Genomic DNA, 20,946 nt, shown 5'->3' with positions numbered 1-20,946 from the left:
GAATCAGAAATAAAGAAATATTTGGAAAATATTGTAGTGCAAGCAATAATAACTGCCAAGTGAACAACAGCCCCTAATGTAACAGACAGGTAGATCTCTGTCTTCGGCTGGGGCCTCCCTCTGGAACAGCCTCCCTGCCACTCTAAAACTATCTCCGGTTCCTGAAGCACCTCAAGACCTTCCTCTTTTCTTCCGCCTTCGCTCCCCCTCTCCCTTGCTGATCTGTTCTCTCTTGGCACCGTGCACCTGGCCACCCTCTGTCCTCCGGGCCCAGGTACCTGCTCATCTTGCCACCCTCCCACACTGCCTTCGGGCCACCCCTTGCACTGGGGTCTGTATCTGTACCCATACAGCCTCCCCTTTTTCTTCCTGCACTTATCAGACCTACCCTGTCTGCTGCATTAAACCTAGCACTTGCAAATTGCTGGCTGCACTACCACTGTTTGTTTCCTTTATTTTTTATTTATTGTTATTTATCTGTTTATCCTCTGCTTCGCACTTTCCACTTCTCCCCCCTTCCATGCACTTTTCCCCTCCCCCTCTCCCATGCACTTGCGCGTTCTCAATGTCACTGGGCCTAGTAAGATCGCTGTTTTGTTCTCCCCTCTTCCCCTCCCTTGCCTTGACGCGCTCTGAACAAAATAAAATATCAATATCAATGGAAAAAGAGCATAAGCTGGAAGACCAATATAAGGAGGGCAGAAATAGTTAACCCGAGACAGAGCACCCGTTTGTAATAATAATTCAGTAGAAGAGTTAGGTGACACATTTTTTTAATATTGTAGAGATAACACCTGCAAGATTAAGCCATGGTAGAAATTTTATTTTTATAGAGAAACGACGGAATCAAAAATAAAAACCCTAGCATGAGGAGCTGCCAGGAGGCTAAGTGGTGGAAAGTGCAGAGAATAATAGAAGTAATAGAAGATGCATGAAAGAACAGAATGTCTGTTTTCTTTGGGTTATGACATAAGAATCAGGAAGAGATGAATAACATAATAGGATCACTTAATACAAGTTTGTAATAAGTGCCATCTTGGAGGACACCAATGTAAAATTGTATAAATATAAGAGGGAGTTGTAGGCGGAGAGGATTAGAAAACTCAGGATGGATACCCAAGATTACAGACTAAATATAGTTTATACCTGGCAAGAGTACTATCAGCAAAGGAATCCAAAACCTTATCAGCAGGAGGAACGTAAACTTAGAGATAAAAAATCAGCACCATCAGATACAACTTCCCCAGATGCATCCAGCACGGAGCTGGAAACAGTGGTGGAGGCTGTTTGGAAATGTTAGAGTTAGCACATCCGACAAACTATAGCGTCAACTGCTAGGCAGGTTTCTGTTTTAGGAGTCGACAAATAACAAGAAGAGGTAAGAAGAAAAAAATGCTGTTCGAAAACCAACTATGACAAGGAGGACCTATTGGTCAATATTTACAGTTATCAATTATCTATGTACAAAAGCTTGGTGTTAAAGAAAGGATTACCATTTGTTCCTCAACATCATAGTAAACGTCTACATGAGAACATTTATTGTTTTCAGTTAATAAAGATCTTAAATTGAAGGTTTTCTTTTTTTTAGAGGAGTCAGAGGAAGGACCAGAGTTTCTTGAGATGGCTTCTAAAAGCACCTTTTATCCACCAGTAAAAAACTCTATTCTTGGCTCATTCGGGAAAATGTTATTATCTGACTTTAGGAAGATTACATTTCAGTCTAGTAAACATGGGAACTTTAGTGCAAGAGAAATACAAGTCCTCAAGTCCTTGCTAGACAAAACTGACTTTATCTTTAAGCTGGCGGATGAAGGGGGTGCATTAGTCCTTATGGATAAGGCTGACCATATTGATGAAGCATTGAGACACGGTTAGGGGACAAGGACATTTATGAAGACATTTTGTTTGATCCTACGGAGAAGGTGAGATTGTTGATGAAAGAGTTGTTAGATGAGGCGGAACACCGACAGATCATATCAGAAAAAACGAGAAGATTTCTTGAAGTAACTAATCCTGTATCATCAGTTTTTTACCTGCTGCCTAAAATTCATAAGCAGTTAGCTAAGCCCCAGCCCGTCCGAATATAGCAGCCATGGCTAGTCTATTAGAACCACTTGCACAATATCTGGACACAGCGATTCAACCTCTGATTCAAGAGAGTCCTATATACATTAGAGATATGACTGACTTTTTGAATAAACTAAATGACATCCAGTTTGTGGAGGGTCGTGACATCATGTTTACTATGGATGTCACATCCCTCTACACAAACACAGTGCACGAAGCAGGAATGGAAGCCATGCAATAGCTGTTGTTATCCACAGACTCATGTAAGGCAGGCAGGATTTTCAGGCTTACCTTGTTGAAATTGGTCCAATTTTATTTTCATTTGGCGACGCGTTTTACCTGTAATAATCTGGTGGATGTAACATTTGACGATGCCCGTTCGATTTATCGACCACCTCTTTGGTATTTGGACTGGCACCGAAGATGGCCTGTTAACATTCTTTGAAATGATGGACAGCATGAACGCTAGGATCAGATTTCCGACTGCATATAGTAGAACTAACATCCATTTTTTAGACGTGGAAATCTATGAGGAAGGTGGGGGATTGAGTAACAGGATATTCATGAAGGAGACCGATAGGAACAGTTTACTTCGAGCAACTAGTTTTCAACCAAAACGGAAATTGGACATCGTACCGCTAAGCCAGTTCTTGAGATACTGCAGAAGCATCTCGAGTGCAGAAGAATACCAGAGACAGGCATTGAACTTGAAATCTACATTTGTAAAACACAAATATGATCCAGTGCTTAGATAGGAAGTTGCAGAAAAGGTAGCACATACATCAAGATAAGGCATGTTATTACCCAACCCACCTAAAAAGGATCCGGGAATGGTATATGTCACAACTTTTTCTACACAGAGTTCAAGAATCAAAAAAACAATAAAGAAACACTGGCCCATGTTGCACATTGATGTTACATTTTAGGGGTTATTCTCACACCCTCCGATCTTTGCTTACAGGAACAGTAGGGCACTGAGAAACACATTGGTGAGAGCAGAATTGGTTACTTCAAGAAACTTGAAGACTAAATGTATGGGAACACAACCCTGTCATAACTGCCATCATTGTGACAACCTCAACAGGGGTGACATCATAAGTCACCCATACTCGGGGGGGAAAACGTTTTACCTCAAACTCTCTTGTACCTGTGATTCTACAAATGTATATGTACTTAAGTGTCCTTGTGGATTATGTGATGTGGTTAAGACCACGAGGAAAGTTAAAACACGGTGGACAGAGCATACATCCAAACTACGCTGTAAAAATCTTAAATCTCCTCTGGCAGCACATTCCACTGTGGCCAGGCACTCCAGAGCTCAGCTAAGATGTACCATTCTGGAACAAGTAACCCCATCCACCAGAGGGCGTGATCTAACAAGAAAAGTATTACAAAAAGAAATGGTATGGATGTAGAGTATGGGCTCAATGACACCAAGGGGTATGAATCATGAATCTGTAGAGTACCTGTTTTACCTGCGAGGGAAGAGGATTGGAAAGGGGACAATGTCATGGTAGACTGTGAGCAGGCTAATCTGCAGGACATTGGTTTATTTCAATTTCCAAACATATATTTTTTTGTGCACCTAGGATTCCCAATGATATGGGGTATTACGGTATTGTTTTGATGCTCTGGATGATCTGATTACGGTACATTCACTCCTAAAGATTGGGATTGACTAGGATTACTGTTTGCTGTATTGAGGTTACGTGAGTTATGAAATGGATTCATGCGTTTCTTCAGTTTTCTGTCAATTATTATTTTAATGCTGTGGGCACTTATAAGCATGCACTCTCAATATTATAGTCCCTCCAAAATGGCTGCCTCGCCTGACCCGGAAGTGCTTTATGGCTCTTGCCTCTGCCTTCAAATACGGCCACAGGTCACCAGACCGGTTTGGCGGTCTGATGCTCTGCGGTCCGAGTGAAACGTTTGACAGGTAGGACTGCACGGGTAACTCTGGGGGAAATTTGTGTATTTTACCCTTTGGGGAGTTCTTACAGAATTCTTCATTTACAGATCCATGTATATTACAGAAGTCTGAGGAAGAGAAGTTTCAGTATAAACGGGCTACCCTTGCTAGATTACTTCTGAGTGGGTGTTTCTTACCGTTGTGATAGAATTCACCAGTTGAAAGGTTGGTGTTGTAAGCATTATTATTTTTAACATATTTTTTACACAGGAGAACTGATGTATGATGCGTCTTTACACCATACTCACACCGTTACTTTTTTGACTTACAGATGTTAATGAATGTTAAGTAACAGGTTCACAGCCTTGAAAAAGGAATGTGTGATTCTGAAAGGCGTCGGCATATTGCAATGTTTTACTATTGAGACTTATCAAAATGGACATTCCATGTTAACACTGTGCGATGAATATCTACATGAATTTTTGATGTTTTCATCTGACCATATGTACATTTCTACACATGCAATGTGATTTAGACCCTATGTATTCAAATTTCTTTTCGGCTTGAGAGAAAAATGTAGGATTGTATTTAATAGCACTTGTGAACAAATTCATGTGATTGATTGTATTAAACACGCTTGTTATAAGATATACTTACAGTATATTTTTTAAATTTTGGTTTATGAGTTCAATTTAACTGCAGAGGGTTGTTGAACCCAGAGGAGTGCATTCGGGGTCAGCAACGACTGGTATGTGTTTTGATAAGAATCAGGAAGACATCAGTTATTCAGGGCCTGAAGGCAAGCAGATAGACGTTGATGGTTAGTGTCATCAAAAGAAGGAAAAAGAAAGGAAAATGTGGGTGTTGTCCGTGTCCAAATGTGTCTGAAAACCGTGAGAAGAGATCGAAGAATCCAAAGCTGAAGTAGAAAGAGTGAAAAGTGGAGGACCAGGAGATGGGTACAGCTAGTTTTTTTCTGTGCTCTCTGCATGTGCAATCCTTTCCATGACCACTCTATCGTACAGTCGCATGCTGAAGTCAATCCCTGAGGCGGAGAAGCAGGGAAGAGCGACACACTGTACACTGCCATATCCCTGTGCTAAAGGCTTTTCAAATCAGTTTATGTAGGTTTCAGGATTTGGGCCCAACTCCATTTAATCGATACGTAGTCATGTGAAGGTACTATCGACTAAGCATTAAAGTAAAGACTGTAAGCAATGCCTTTGCTTTAAGCAGTCAATTCATTTTTTCTGTGCCATGCCTAGTTTTATAGCAAATCATTGCTCTTGTTTCACTTCACAAGGACTGTTCTTGCAATGTTTTAGAAATGTCTTGTGTCTAAATCCCGAATCCACCAATTTAAGGCAATGTGATCATGTGACTATATCTAAGGTGCCCTCTCTGTTCTCCTACTTAGGCCCCGGGGCGGTGTTGGCTTACTTGCGAGCCCAGCTCCGAAAAGCAGAAAAATGCAAGTTAGTGAAGATGATGATTGTGGGTCCTCCGCGGCAGGGCAAGTCGTCACTATTGGAGGTTCTGCAGACGGGGAAACCTGCTCAGCTCCTGTCCTGTGATACAACAATCACGACCACCAGATGGGAGCTCCAAAACCCCTCCGGATCCAAAGCAAAGGTGAAGGGGGACCTCCTTCCCCAACAATATTTCAACAAGTCTAAACTTCCTTTTCTTCGTCATTGGTATGAATGGGGTTATGTTGTCCAAAGTGCTCTGTCAGAGGCAGAGCGTGTGTTGTTTAATAATCTATACTGATACAATGACACACAAGAATCCAACTCGGCAGCTGCAGGAGGTATTCTTGGCAATGTTTCTTTGACATACCTTCTGACTTGAACACTTTTCTCTCTTAATGTAATAATGTTCTGGGATAAAGTGGAATCTATGGAATTTCTTGCTAGGTTTTCTTTCCTACAATTTGTATATTTCCATTTGAAAGCCGTGTTCGTGGAGCAATAAACTGTAGTATTAGCCGAGATGTTGCTGTTGGATGAACGTTAGTTGGGGGACACACGGGTGTACACACTATGGCTGCCTGTTGTTGGCGCAATGCGATTTTCCTAATAGTTACCGTTCCCCCGTCCTGTCTTTTGCAGTCATGTGCACACAGTATGAATGCTTTATTTCTGTGCTGGCTGCTTTCAGGTATAAGCAGCAAGGGACTCAAGCTGCCCAATAGTGTAATTGGCAGCACGTAAATATGGAACCATGATAAACCTAAGTGTAACCTCAACCAATGTTTTCACAATCATTCTGGCTGCATGAAGTCCTTGTTGCATTAGTTAGGATGGTAGATACCCAGTGTCAATTGCAGCACTTTGCATCTATGGACGTATCTCCATAGAATCCTGCACAGGTAAAATGGCCGCCAGCCTTTTATAATTATCTCTGCAACCGACCGAGTCTTTAGACACTGTTGAAATGACAGCAGACTTCCATTAAGATGTGGTGTTTGTGAACTGCAATAGCCTGCGTGGGAAATTTAATTCACGCTCTGGCGTTATTGATGGATTCATAGTTCCCTGCAGCCAAATTGTCTTGTTAATTGGAAATCCATTTGCATATACCAACAAATTAGTGCTGGTCCCATATTATTCAGGCAAGGGCACACATAGCATCAAAAACACATTACTGGTAGTCTCTCATTCCGCACCATGCAAGGCCATTGAATAGCAAATACAGTAGTGCACAGTACGAGATTGTGTTCATGTTGTATCTTGATACTATTAAGATAACATTTAATGAGAGATCAGCAAGCTGCCAAGAACTCAAATGGTGTGTACCACACACTGCCTTTCCAAAGTTCCCACTTCCCATCTTCAGACCGCTTTTAGATTGCACTCCACTGCAAATGTTTACGCTCAACAGCAGGGGCATTTTGAGTGATGCTTCAAGTGTGTGCGTATTTGTCTACAAAAAAGACAAGTGTCCTCAAAAACCTGGAACACCCAGCCCTCTTCAAATTATGAACCGGGAATCAGTGGATGTCTATCCAGCATCGTTGCCGACCAGAATGTCCTTGAGAAGAAGAGCTTGTCTATCCGACACTGGGTGAAATGCTTTGGACCCGGTAACGCAGGAAATGACTTCAGCCCCCGGCTTCCCTCAGCATTCACCTCCTTGCGGGGTTATTGCTGATGTGACTGTCCTGTGAAATGTGCCGTAGAAGGCATCGGGAAACCTGTTCTTAGTCAAGATCCAGGGCAACACCAGGGTCAGTGCCAAACACGTGTTTGTCCTGGAGCACTGCATGCATTCGCTGGAGAGCAAGCAGGATAAACGCTACCCTCTGCAGCCTTTGCTCCAAGTGATTAGTTCCACTTTCCTGTTTAGAAGTGGCCAGAAACTTGCTAATTGCCCATTGAGATATTTCTATGAATGAAAAGCTGGAACACATCAACCTTTTGTGGGTAATCTGTTACAGAGGCTGCCAACACTGCAGCTACAGCATTGCCAGGCCTCCTCCTTTCAATTTGGACCATTTCCATATGGCTAGTGGGTTTGCTTTACTAGGTACAATCTTTTCTCTTGCTCAACCCCTGTGCGCCCATAGCACTGTGGGCCCGTTCCGCTCAGGCAGAGGTTTCAATGACTGGGAGCTTGACTAGCTGATCATCAACTCTTGCCCACAGGTATCGTTGTCTCCATGACAACTGGTGGCATACACATATACGTGTGTCACATTGCACCGGTGATGGCCATTTGGGATTCCCTTAACCCAGAGGCGTTGCTCGGGGGGGGGGGAGCTATAGCCCCAGGTCTTCTGGTTGTAGCCCCGGATAGAATCTCAGGTGCTACAACCAAAAGGCTAGCTAGCCCCGAGTTCCGCCAGTCCCGACATTAGCGGAGCCCCGGATCTTCTCCAGCCCTAGCAACACCCCGAACCTGTGTCGAAATCACATTAAGAACTGTAGTGTGTTTCATTATTGCAAATTATGCAATACAAGGAGCAAGTCATCGGGTGCGCTTTTTTCGGAATTTGCAATAGGTCAAGATGAGAGGTGTTGATCATAGGCATAATACGGAGCTGATAACATTTGGTCGCCTGGTTTTTACAGTGCGTAATTTTAAGAACTGAATTATCAAGGTTTCCCTTGATTCTTAAATTGCTACATTTAGAATCTCCTAGAATGTGCAGAAAATGATGATGTCACTGCGACTGTTACTATAGATGACGGAAAGTGAAATGGCTTGAAACTCATATTGACACTAGATTTGCTGCATATTTCCCTAGCTTCTCCAGAAATAATCCTCCTCACCGTGTGAGATCTCATACCCTGTAAGAGTTCGGAGTTCCTGCTTTTCATCTCTTCTGTTGTGACGTTAACTAGGCAAGGGTTCAGTTTGTTGGAGAGTGTTGCTTCCCTGTGCTTCACAGGTGGAGATTTGTGCCCCATTCTAGGTAGTTGGAAGACACCCCCACCCTCGGGACAAAAGGAGTCATGGTGAGTCCACAGATGTGTTGTGTGGAATTATTTCAGGGTGTCCAACAAGAGACGCCTAGAACAGGTAGCAACAGCTGTCGGAACCTAAAACACCTCCAACGTTCAACTTCCAAAGTTAGACCAAAGCTCTTCCCTTGCTTCTAAGATGATACCGCTTTCGTTAGGGTCTCCAGAAATAACGCAGCTTAGTTATGAAAAGACACCAAATCTACCCAATTCGACTGCAGGAGAGAGTTTGGATTGGGCTTAAGGGTGGGAAAACCCTCTGTTCCACACACAAGGTATGAAACATGATGTCCTTCCTTAAGTTAGCATTATTTTCGGAGTGCCAGTGAGTGGCTGTTCTGCGGGGAGTAATTACATTTTAAACGAATATGTAAGGGGGAGTACGATCCGGGTGGAAAATTACACTGGCATTGCCCGGGTTGCTGCCTGATATTTTGAGAGCCTTTCAATCATTTCAGAGTCCTAGAGGTTCAGGCACTGTATGTTGAATTGATTGGAGAACATTATTTTATGAAGTTCTTTACATATAATACGGTTCATTTGTTTCTGCTTGTTTGTGTTTTTTTTGTTGTTGTTTGTACAGGTTGATTCTGTGATGTTCAATGTCTGGGACATCGGGGGCCCGGCGAGCATGTCGACTGTTAATCAGTGCTTCTTCACGGACAAAGCCTTGTATGTGGTTGTCTGGAACCTGGCTCTAGGAGAAGAGGCTGTGGCAAAGCTCCAGTTCTGGCTGTTAAACATTGAGGTAAGCCAACACTGGCCATGCTCAGAAATGCTATCCATTTTCTTCCGTCTGCAAGCCCACTGAGTGATGACTGCAAACTGGCACCGTACAGGACTACGGACGGTTTGTTTGTGTCGGTCATTACATTGATTTAAGGGATTACAACACATGTCTGTTATGTTTGCCAAATACAGATCTGCATATGTTCAAATATTGACATGCTGAATCTGATTAGTTGGGAATTATTTTACAGAGGCTTGAAACCAATTTCAGAACCCTTCACGGCTCCTGGCTATTTCTCCTACAGTCAAGAGCCATTAAGCTCAACAAAGCTTAGTTTCTTTAAGTCAGCAGTGAATGCTGGCACACATTTTCTCAGAGTTTTCCAGGTTGCTTTTTAATCCAGGCTTTGGAAGTCTGAGGAATGGAAAAATAATAGTTCAATAAGGGACAGTAAGAAGGTAGGGCAGGGGCTAATGTTATTCAGTGCAGAAAAATAATGGTGTCATCAAGGTCTAAAATGTTTTGTAATTTTTACGTTCTAGTTGTTGATTACAACATTGTTTCACAACTTCATAGAGGACATTAAAATAGAATTGTGTTCTCTGGAACTTTTCTGGCCACGCAAATTAGTGAAGATTTAGTCTCGCAATATGCTCACAATAGCGCCTGAAATTCGACAATATTAATTGGGAATAACAGTCATATCAATGAGATTCTTTGGCCACATTGAGTCAGTGCGTGGTCGGTCTTAGAAGCAGCATCAAATTGCTGCTTCCAGAATCAGCATGTAAGGGATTCAGGGCACCAAGAAATCAGCCAGCGTGAAATTGCCTCAAAAAATCACTGAATACCTAAACATTCTGCATGACGTCTACATGGCGTACAGTTGCTGGAGCAATTACCATGACTTGTCCATACAATCAGCTTGGAGGCACCCCAATTTATAATGAAAAGCAACAACATAATCTACAAGGAACCACCCAAAAATCTGCTTGACGTGGCTGCAGCAATCTATATTGAGCAGTCCTGAAATACGCACGATAATCTGTATTAGGTTGTCCACCCAATTTGAAGGAAACTATGCCTTGGGCTAGCTTACCGTCCGCTTCAGCGGTCCCTATATTGGGGCGGGGTCTTAATTTGGAAGGACGCTGTACCACATGCTGGGCGTTCAAGTGACAGAAACTCTTAAGCTAGGGTGAACAGATGTCCTGTTTTATTCCCACCAATTCCAGGATAGGCTTTGACACTAGATACCTCTAGGGGGTGCTTCTCTAATAAAATATAGACACTGGTCAGGTTAATATGGCAAGGAAAGCCCAGTGTGTGGGTGAAACGGTGCACATGCAATCTTATTGCTAGTAGAAGACCAGATGGCTTGGAAAAGTAGGAGCCAAGCAGATTAAAGGCAATGTGATGGATCATTGCAAAAGAGAGGAAGGTATCGAAATGATAGAACATATATTTAATTGTGAAGAGTGGCCATCAGCGAGGGTGTGGAAGCCTTAACTTTTTTTTATTTTTATTAACAAAATGATTCAGGTAATTCTGTCACTGAAAGGGGAGGCCTGCTCATCAAACTCTCCTTTCATAATGTCCCATCCCGAAAGCAAAGGGCACGCGTGTACCTTTGCTGTGGCCAGCCTCGTGACATCTTCAGCAAATTCTCTGCAGGACCACATGGTAGGTTCAAAGGTCAGGCGCATTCCTAAAGCTGCTAGAGGACAACGTTCCAAGGATTGGACCCTTGACAACAGGCTCGCTTTGGAAAAATCTGCTGTTTAGAAGGGTACGAACGCCTGTCTTTAGTTAGGTCACAGAATTGACCTGGAACCCTGTACCAAAGTCTTTTGCCATAGAGCTGAAGACAGAAGGTGCAAAGGAAGACAAAAGCTATATACCCTTCCCAGCCGACGGGTGCATTTGGGGTGAAACTGCTGTGTGTGGACAGGGCCTGCTGTAACTGGGAACCCCTGCGGGTGCCCTCTATAAACCTTTGTGATCCGGGAAGAGCAGAAGAAACTACTCAACTTGCCTGCCCACTGGTTCTCCCTGCAACTGAGAAGTCACAGAAAAACCGTGATTCCCACCTGAATCTGCCTGTGACCTGCTCGGGTGTGCAGTCATATTGTCAAAAATAATGTCGAATTACAAAAATGTCTAAAACATAATGTCGAAAAAGAAAATGTCGAATTTTTTATTTTTTTATTTATATTTATTTTTTGGGTTCCGGGGGTAAAAAGGGTAAAACAAAAAGAAAATTACAAAAGGAGGGTTTGGGGGGGAACCCCCCCATTTCGAACAAAAAGCAACTAAAAAAAGAAATTAGACATTTTTTTTTCTACTTTATTTTTTAGACATTTTGACTTTCGACATTATGACATTCGACTTTGACTATAAACCACCCACTCGTTCGTGCCATGTGCCGTTGCTGATTGGGCTGCGCCGTGTGTTGGACCCAACCGAGCAGCTCACCAACCCTACACCTAATCACGCCTTAGGAAGCTCCTAGAGGTCTGTCACACGTTGTTGGGGCCACCAAAGAGGAAAGACAATGGTATTTGATGAGGCAATTTCCCCCTGGTCCTCCTTAAAGGACTTTAGTGACATTTAAGTCCCCCTTATTTGCCTTTTTAAAGACATATCCTTTCGATTGTCATTGGCTGCTGAAATCTTTTTCTGACCACCCCTGCCTATCCACTCAGAGTGCCCCTTATTCCCCAAATCTGCATTGCCTGTGTTTCCTTTACAGGGGTGTGCATCGATTGTTTGTATTTATGTCCCTCTTTTTATAGAACCTTGATTGGACTTCCTTTTATTGTGGTACCACCGTGCCATTGTTGTTTATGTTGCGCCTATATCAGCTCACACCACTCATCGGAGCATAGCATGCCCTTTGACTGCGCTGCCAAAAGAAGTGACAGCGGTATGGTTCTTGCATGCTGTCTGTGCAATCACTGCTGGTTTAGTAGCTGTGTGGGGTTCAGTAGGTGGTTTCACCTCTACTTGTCCCTGTACTTCTGCAGAGCAGTAGTCATTTCATCACAGTAGTAGAAAAGGCTGCTCTACCCACCCTGTTCCTGTGCGATGAAGGCATACGTGATGCCATCTGTGAGTGTCTGATTTTTTTTCTTAATGAAGGCTGATTTCTGCTGTTAGTATACAGCCACAATTTACCTTAACCCCAGTATTTTTGTGTGACTTGTGGGATTAGAAATAATGCACTTTGACCATGTAACCATAGCTACAGTTTACGTGCAGCCTCTGCTCGCAACTCCACAGGAATAGGGATTCTACCGTCAACCATGCTCTGGGCAAAGGAACAGTGACTGCAGTACTGCATGTCATGCTCTGTGACCAATGCGCCTTGGAAAGGACCTTTGGCCATGCTCTGGGCAAAGTAACCGTGACTGCAGTACTGCAGGGCATGCCTGTGGCCTATAGGCCTTGGTAAGGGCCTTTGGCCATGCTTTCAGGCAAAGTAACAGTAACTGCAGTACTGCAGGGCATGCACTGTGGCCAGTGGGCCTCGGGAAGGGCCTTCGACCATGCTCTGTGCAAAGTAACCATGACTGCAGTACTGCAGGGCATGCTCTGTGGCCTATGGGCCTTGGGAAGGGCCTTTGGCCATGCTCTGGGCAAAGTAACCGTGACTGCAGTACTGCCAGGCATGCACTGTGGCCTGTGGGCCTTGGGAAGGGCCTTTGGCCATGCTTTCAAGCAAAGTATCAGTGACTGCAGTACTGCAGGGCATGCTCTGTGGCCTGTGGGCCCTGGGAAGGGCCTTTGGCCATGCTTTTAGGCAAGGTAACCGTGACTGCAGTACTGCATGGCATGCTGTGTGGCCTATGGGCCTTGGGAAGGGCCTTTGGCCATGCTTTCAGGCAAAGTAACAGTGACTGCAGTACTGCAGGGAATGCTCTCTGGCCTGTAAGCCTTGGGAAGGGCCTTTGGGTATGCTTTCAGGCAAAGTAACCGTGACTGCAGTACTGCAGGGCATGCTCTGTGGCCTATGCGCCTTGGGAAGGGCCTTTGGCCATGCTTTCAGGCAAAGTAACCGTGACTGCAGTACTGCAGGGCATGCTCTGTGGCCTATGCGCCTTGGGAAGGGCCTTTGGCCATGCTTTCAGGCAAAGTAACCGTGAATGCAGTACTGCAGGGCATGCTGTGTGGCCTGTGGGCCTTGGGAAGGGCCTTTGGCCATGCTTTCAGGCAAAGTAACTGTGACTGCAGTACTGCAGGGCATACTCTGTGGCCCGTGGGCCTTCAGAAGGGCCTTTGGCCATGCTTTCAGGCAAAGTAACCGTGACTGCAGTACTGCAGGGCATGCTGTGTGGCCTATGGGCCTTGGGAAGGGCCTTTGGCCATGCTTTCAGGCAAAGTAACTGTGACTGCAGTACTGCAGGGCATGCTCTGTGGCCCGTGGGCCTTGAGAAGGGCCTTTGGCCATGCTTTCAGGCAAAGTAACCGTGACTGCAGTACTGCAGGGCATGCTCTGTGACCTGTAAGCCTTGGGAAGGGCCTTTGGCCATGCTTTCAGGCAAAGTAACAGTGACTGCAGTACTGCAGGGCATTCACTGGGGCCTGTGGGCCTTGGGAAGGGCCTTCGACCATGCTCTGGGCAAAGTAACCATGACTGCAGTACTGCAGGGCATGCTGTGTGGCCTATGGGCCTTGGGAAGGGCCTTCGGTCATGCTCTGGGCAAAGTAACCGTGACTGCAGTACTGCAGGGCATGCTTTGTGGCCTATGGGCCTTGGGAAGTGCCTTTGGCCATGCTTTCAGGCAAAGTAACAGTGACTGCAGTACTGCAGGGCATTCACTGGGGCCTGTGGGCCTTGGGAAGGGCCTTCGACCATGCTCTGGGCAAAGTAACCATGACTGCAGTACTGCAGGGCATGCTGTGTGGCCTATGGGCCTTGGGAAGGGCCTTCGGTCATGCTCTGGGCAAAGTAACCGTGACTGCAGTACTGCAGGGCATGCTTTGTGGCCTATGGGCCTTGGGAAGTGCCTTTGGCCATGCTTTCAGGCAAAGTAACAGTGACTGCAGTACTGCAGGGCATGCTGTGTGGCCTATGGGCCTTGGGAAGGGCCTTCGACCATGCTCTGGGCAAAGTAACCATGACTGCAGTACTGCAGGGCATGCTCTGTGGCCTGTAAGCCTTGGGAAGGGCCTTTGGGCATGCTTTCAGGCAAAGTAACCGTGACTGCAGTACTGCAGGGCATGCTCTGTGGCCTATGCGCCTTGGGAAGGGCCTTTGGCCATGCTTTCAGGCAAAGTAACCGTGAATGCAGTACTGCAGGGCATGCTCTGTGGCCTATGTGCCTTGGGAAGGGCCTTTGGCCATGCTTTCAGGCAAAGTAACCATGACTGCAGTACTGCTGGGCATGCTCTGTGGCCTCTGGGCCTTGGGAAGGGCCTTTGGCCATGCTCTGGGCGAAGTAACCGTGACTGCAGTACTGCCAGGCATGCACTTAGGCCTGTGGGCCTTGGGAAGGGCCTTTGGCCATGCTTTCAGGCAAAGTAACCGTGAATGCAGTACTGCAGGGCATGCTCTGTGGCCTGTGGGCCTTGGGAAGGGCCTTTGGCCATGCTTTCAGGCAAAGTAACCGTGACTGCAGTACTGCAGGGCATGCTGTGTGGCCTATGGGCCTTGGGAAGGGCCTTTGGCCATGCTTTCAGGCAAAGTAACCATGAATGCAGTACTGCAGGGCATGTTCTGTGGCCTGTGGGCCTTGGGAAGGGCCTTTGGCCATGCTTTCAGACAAGGTAACTGTGACTGCAGTACTGCAGGGCATGCTCTGTGGCCTATGTGCCTTGGGAAGGGCCTTTGGCCGTGCTTTCAGGCAAAGTAACTGTGACTGCAGTACTGCAGGGCATGCTCTGTGGCCCGTGGGCCTTGAGTAGGGCCTTTGGCCATGCTTTCAGGCAAAGTAACCGTGACTGCAGTACTGCAGGGCATGCTGTGTGGCCTATGGGCCTTGAGAAGGGCCTTCGCCCATGCTCTGGGCAAAGTAACCGTGACTGCAGTACTGCAGGGCACGCTCTGTGGCCTATGGGCCTTGGGAAGGGCCTTCGGCCATGCTCTGGGCAAAGTATCCATGACGGCAGTACTGCAGGGCATGCTCTGTGGCCTATGGGCCTTGGCAAGGGCCTTTGGCCATGCTTTCAGACAAAGTAACATTAACTGCAGTACTGCAGGGCATGCACTGTGGCCTGTGGGCCTCGGGAAGGGCCTTCGACCATGCTCTGTGCAAAGTAACCGTGACCGCAGTACTGCAGGGCATGCTCTGTGGCCTATGGGCCTTGGGAAGGGCCTTTGGCCATGCTCCGGGCAAAGTAACAGTGACTGCAGTACTGCAGGGCATTCACTGTGGCCTGTGGGCTTTGGGAAGGGCCTTCGACCATGCTCCGGGCAAAGTAACCGTGACTGCAGTACTGCAGGGCATGCTCTGTGGCCTATGTGCCTTGGGAAGGTCCTTTGGCCATGCGTTCAGGCAAAGTATCAGTGACTGCAGTACTGCAGGGCATGCTCTGTGGCCTGTGGGCCTTGGGAAGTGCCTTTGCCCATGCTTTTAGGCAAGGTAACCGTGACTGCAGTACGGCATGGCATGCTGTGTGGCCTATGGGCCTTTGGAAGGGCCTTTGGGCATGCTTTCAGGCAACGTAACAGTGACTGCAGTACTGCAGGGCATGCTCTGTGGCCTGTAAGCCTTGGGAAGGGTCTTTGGCCATGCTTTCAGGCAAAGTAACCGTGACTGCAGTACTGCAGGGCATGCTCTGTGGCCTGTGGGCCTTGGGAAGGGCCTTTGGCCATGCTTTCAGGCAAAGTAACCGTGAATGCAGTACTGCAGGGCATGCTCTGTGGCCCGTGGGCCTTGAGAAGGGCCTTTGGCCATGCTTTCAGGCAAAGTAACCGTGACTGCAGTACTGCAGGGCATGTTCTGTGGCCTATGGGCCTTGGGAAGGGCCTTTGGCCATGCTTTCAGGCAAAGTATATGTGACTGCAGTACTGCAGGGCATGCTCTGTGGCCCGTGGGCCTTGAGAAGAGCCTTTGTCCATGCTGTCAGGCGAAGTAACTGTGACTGCAGTACTACAGGACATGCTCCGTGGCCTATGGGCCTTGGGAAGGGCCTTTGGCCATGCTTTCAGGCAAAATAACCGTGACTGCAGTACTGCAGGGCATGTTCTGTGGCCTGTGGGCCTTGGGAAGGGCCTTTGGCCATGCTCTGGGCAAAGTAACCGTGACTGCAGTACTGCCAGGCATGCACTGTGGCCTGTGGGCCTTGGGAAGGGCCGTTGGCCATGCTTTCAGGCAAAGTAACTGTGACTGCAGTACTGCAGGGCATGCTTTGTGGCCTATGGGCCTTGGGAAGTGCCTTTGGCCATGCTTTCAGGCACAGTAACAGTGACTGCAGTACTGCAGGGCATTCACTGTGGCCTGTGGGCCTTGGGAAGGGCCTTCGACCATGCTCCGGGCAAAGTAACCATGACTGCAGTACTGCAGGGCATGCTCTGTGGCCTATGTGCCTTGGGAAGGTCCTTTGGCCATGCGTTCAGGCAAAGTATCAGTGACTGCAGTACTGCAGGGCATGCTCTGTGGGCCTTGGGAAGTGCCTTTGCCCATGCTTTTAGGCAAGGTAACCGTGACTGCAGTACTGCATGGCATGCTCTGTGGCCTATGTGCCTTGGGAAGGGCCTTTGGCCATGTTCTGGGCAAAGTAACCGGGACTGCAGTACTGCCGGGCATGCACTGTGGCCTGTGGGCCTTGGGAAGGGCCTTTGGCCATGCTTTCAGGCAAAGTAACTGTGACTGCAGTACTGCAGGGCATGCTTTGTGGCCTATGGGCCTTGGGAAGTGCCTTTGGCCATGCGTTCAGGCAAAGTATCAGTGACTGCAGTACTGCAGGGCACGCTCTGTGGCCTATGGGCCTTGGGAAGGGCCTTTGGCCATGCTCTGGGCAAAGTAACCGTGAGTGCAGTACTGCAGGGCATGCTCTGTGGCCTATGTGCCTTGGGAAGGGCCTTTGGCAATGCTCTGGGCAAAGTATCCATGACTGCAGTACTGCAGGGCATGCTCTGTGGCCTATGGGCCTTGGCAAGGGCCTTTGGCCATGCTTTCAGGCAAAGTAACATTAACTGCAGTACTGCAGGGCATGCACTGTGGCCTGTGGGCCTCCTGAAGGGCCTTCGACCATGCTCTGTGCAAAGTAACCTTGACCGCAGTACTGCAGGGCATGCTCTGTGGCCTATGGGCCTTGGGAAGGGCCTTTGGCCATGCTCTGGGCAAAGTAACCGTGACTGCAGTACTGCCGGGCATGCACTGTGGCCTCTGAGCCTTAGGAAGGGCCTTTGGCCATGCTTTCAGGCAAAGTAACTGTGACTGCAGTACTGCAAGGCATGCTTTGTGGCCTATGGGCCTTGGGAAGTGCCTTTGGCCATGCTTTCAGGCACAGTAACAGTGACTGCAGTACTGCAGGGCATTCACTGTGGCCTGTGGGCCTTGGGAAGGGCCTTCGACCATGCTCCGGGCAAAGTAACCGTGACTGCAGTACTGCAGGGCATGCTCTGTGGCCTATGTGCCTTGGGAAGGTCCTTTGGCCATGCGTTCAGGCAAAGTATCAGTGACTGCAGTACTGCAGGGCATGCTCTGTGGCCTGTGGGCCTTGGGAAGTGCCTTTGCCCATGCTTTTAGGCAAGGTAACCGTGACTGCAGTACTGCATGGCATGCTGTGTGGCCTATGGGCCTTGGGAAGGGCGTTTGGCCATGCTTTCAGGCAAAGTAACCGTGACTGCAGTACTGCAGGGCATGCTTTGTGGCCTGTGGGCCTTGGGAAGGGCCTTTGGCCATGCTTTCAGGCAAAGTAACCGTGAATGCAGTACTGCAGTGCATGCTCTGTGGCCTGTGGGCCTTGGGAAGGGCCTTTGGCCATGTTTTCAGGCAAAGTAACCATGACTGCAGTACTGCAGAGCATGCTCTGTGGCCCGTGGGCCTTGAGAAGGGCCTTCGACCATGCTCTGTGCAAAGTAACCTTGACCGCAGTACTGCAGGGCATGCTCTGTGGCCTATGGGCCTTGTGAAGGGCCTTTGGCCATGCTTTCAGGCACAGTAACAGTGACTGCAGTATTGCAGGGCATTCACTGTGGCCTGTGGGCCTTGGGAAGGGCCTTCGACCATGCTCCGGGCAAAGTAACCATGACTGCAGTACTGCAGGGCATGCTCTGTGGCCTATGTGCCTTGGGAAGGTCCTTTGGCCATGCGTTCAGGCAAAGTATCAGTGACTGCAGTACTGCAGGGCATGCTCTGTGGGCCTTGGGAAGTGCCTTTGCCCATGCTTTTAGGCAAGGTAACCGTGACTGCAGTACTGCATGGCATGCTCTGTGGCCTATGTGCCTTGGGAAGGGCCTTTGGCCATGTTCTGGGCAAAGTAACCGGGACTGCAGTACTGCCGGGCATGCACTGTGGCCTGTGGGCCTTGGGAAGGGCCTTTGGCCATGCTTTCAGGCAAAGTAACTGTGACTGCAGTACTGCAGGGCATGCTTTGTGGCCTATGGGCCTTGGGAAGTGCCTTTGGCCATGCGTTCAGGCAAAGTATCAGTGACTGCAGTACTGCAGGGCACGCTCTGTGGCCTATGGGCCTTTGGCCATGCTCTGGGCAAAGTAACCGTGACTGCAGTACTGCAGGGCATGCTCTGTGGCCTATGTGCCTTGGGAAGGGCCTTTGGCCATGCTCTGGGCAAAGTATCCATGACTGCAGTACTGCAGGGCATGCTCTGTGGCCTATGGGCCTTGGCAAGGGCCTTTGGCCATGCTTTCAGGCAAAGTAACATTAACTGCAGTACTGCAGGGCATACACTGTGGCCTGTGGGCCTCGGGAAGGGCCTTCGACCATGCTCTGTGCAAAGTAACCTTGACCGCAGTACTGCAGGGCATGCTCTGTGGCCTATGGGCCTTGGGAAGGGCCTTTGGCCATGCTCTGGGCAAAGTAACCGTGACTGCAGTACTGCCGGGCATGCACTGTGGCCTGTGGGCCTTAGGAAGGGCCTTTGGCCATGCTTTCAGGCAAAGTAACTGTGACTGCAGTACTGCAGGGCATGCTTTGTGGCCTATGGGCCTTGGGAAGTGCCTTTGGCCATGCTTTCAGGCACAGTAACAGTGACTGCAGTACTGCAGGGCATTCACTGTGGCCTGTGGGCCTTGGGAAGGGCCTTCGACCATGCTCCGGGCAAAGTAACCGTGACTGCAGTACTGCAGGGCATGCTCTGTGGCCTATGTGCCTTGGGAAGGTCCTTTGGCCATGCGTTCAGGCAAAGTATCAGTGACTGCAGTACTGCAGGGCATGCTCTGTGGCCTGTGGGCCTTTGGAAGTGCCTTTGCCCATGCTTTTAGGCAAGGTAACCGTGACTGCAGTACTGCATGGCATGCTGTGTGGCCTATGTGCCTTGGGAAGGGCCTTTGGCCATGCTTTCAGGCAAAGTAACAGTGACTGCAGTACTGCAGGGCATGCTCTGTGGCCTGTAAGCCTTGGGAAGGGTCTTTGGCCATGCTTTCAGGCAAAGTAACCGTGACTGCAGTACTGCAGGGCATGCTCTGTGGCCTATGCGCCTTGGGAAGGGCCTTTGGCCATGCTTTCAGGCAAAGTAACTGTGACTGCAGTACTGCAGGGCATACTCTGTGGCCCGTGGGCCTTCAGAAGGGCCTTTGGCCATGCTTTCAGGCAAAGTAACCGTGACTGCAGTACTGCAGGGCATGCTGTGTGGCCTATGGGCCTTGGGAAGGGCCTTTGGCCATGCTTTCAGGCAAAGTAACTGTGACTGCAGTACTGCAGGGCATGCTCTGTGGCCCGTGGGCCTTGGGAAGTGCCTTTGCCCATGCTTTTAGGCAAGGTAACCGTGACTGCAGTACTGCTTGGCATGCTCTGTGGCCTATGTGCCTTGGGAAGGGCCTTTGGCCATGTTCTGGGCAAAGTAACCGGGACTGCAGTACTGCCGGGCATGCACTGTGGCCTGTGGGCCTTGGGAAGGGCCTTTGGCCATGCTTTCAGGCAAAGTAACTGTGACTGCAGTACTGCAGGGCATGCTTTGTGGCCTATGGGCCTTGGGAAGTGCCTTTGGCCATGCGTTCAGGCAAAGTATCAGTGACTGCAGTACTGCAGGGCACGCTCTGTGGCCTATGGGCCTTGGGAAGGGCCTTTGGCCATGCTCTGGGCAAAGTAACCGTGAGTGCAGTACTGCAGGGCATGCTCTGTGGCCTATGTGCCTTGGGAAGGGCCTTTGGCAATGCTCTGGGCAAAGTATCCATGACTGCAGTACTGCAGGGCATGCTCTGTGGCCTATGGGCCTTGGCAAGGGCCTTTGGCCATGCTTTCAGGCAAAGTAACATTAACTGCAGTACTGCAGGGCATGCACTGTGGCCTGTGGGCCTCCTGAAGGGCCTTCGACCATGCTCTGTGCAAAGTAACCTTGACCGCAGTACTGCAGGGCATGCTCTGTGGCCTATGGGCCTTGGGAAGGGCCTTTGGCCATGCTCTGGGCAAAGTAACCGTGACTGCAGTACTGCCGGGCATGCACTGTGGCCTGTGAGCCTTAGGAAGGGCCTTTGGCCATGCTTTCAGGCAAAGTAACTGTGACTGCAGTACTGCAAGGCATGCTTTGTGGCCTATGGGCCTTGGGAAGTGCCTTTGGCCATGCTTTCAGGCACAGTAACAGTGACTGCAGTACTGCAGGGCATTCACTGTGGCCTGTGGGCCTTGGGAATGGCCTTCGACCA

At 48.6% G+C, this 20,946-nt stretch overlaps 1 protein-coding gene across 3 annotated transcripts in view; it reads left to right on the top strand.

Moving 5' to 3' along the window:
• LRRK1 (leucine rich repeat kinase 1) overlaps nt 1–20,946 on the top strand; it is a 1,071,210-nt gene that overhangs the window by 484,568 nt on the left and 565,696 nt on the right. For all 3 annotated transcript variants that reach the window (XM_069625026.1, XM_069625024.1, XM_069625025.1), the window contains exons 15-16: nt 5,397–5,611; nt 9,029–9,193. In XM_069625026.1, coding sequence (XP_069481127.1) covers nt 5,397–5,611; nt 9,029–9,193 — 380 coding nt within the window. The remainder of the gene's footprint in view (nt 1–5,396; nt 5,612–9,028; nt 9,194–20,946) is intronic.

This window comes from Ambystoma mexicanum, chromosome 11, assembly GCF_040938575.1.
Source record: "Ambystoma mexicanum isolate Mex_15411 chromosome 11, UKY_AmexF1_1, whole genome shotgun sequence".
NCBI lineage: Eukaryota > Metazoa > Chordata > Amphibia > Caudata > Ambystomatidae > Ambystoma > Ambystoma mexicanum.
Note: the sequence above shows the minus strand (reverse complement) of the source record. Positions and strands in the feature narration are given on the sequence as shown.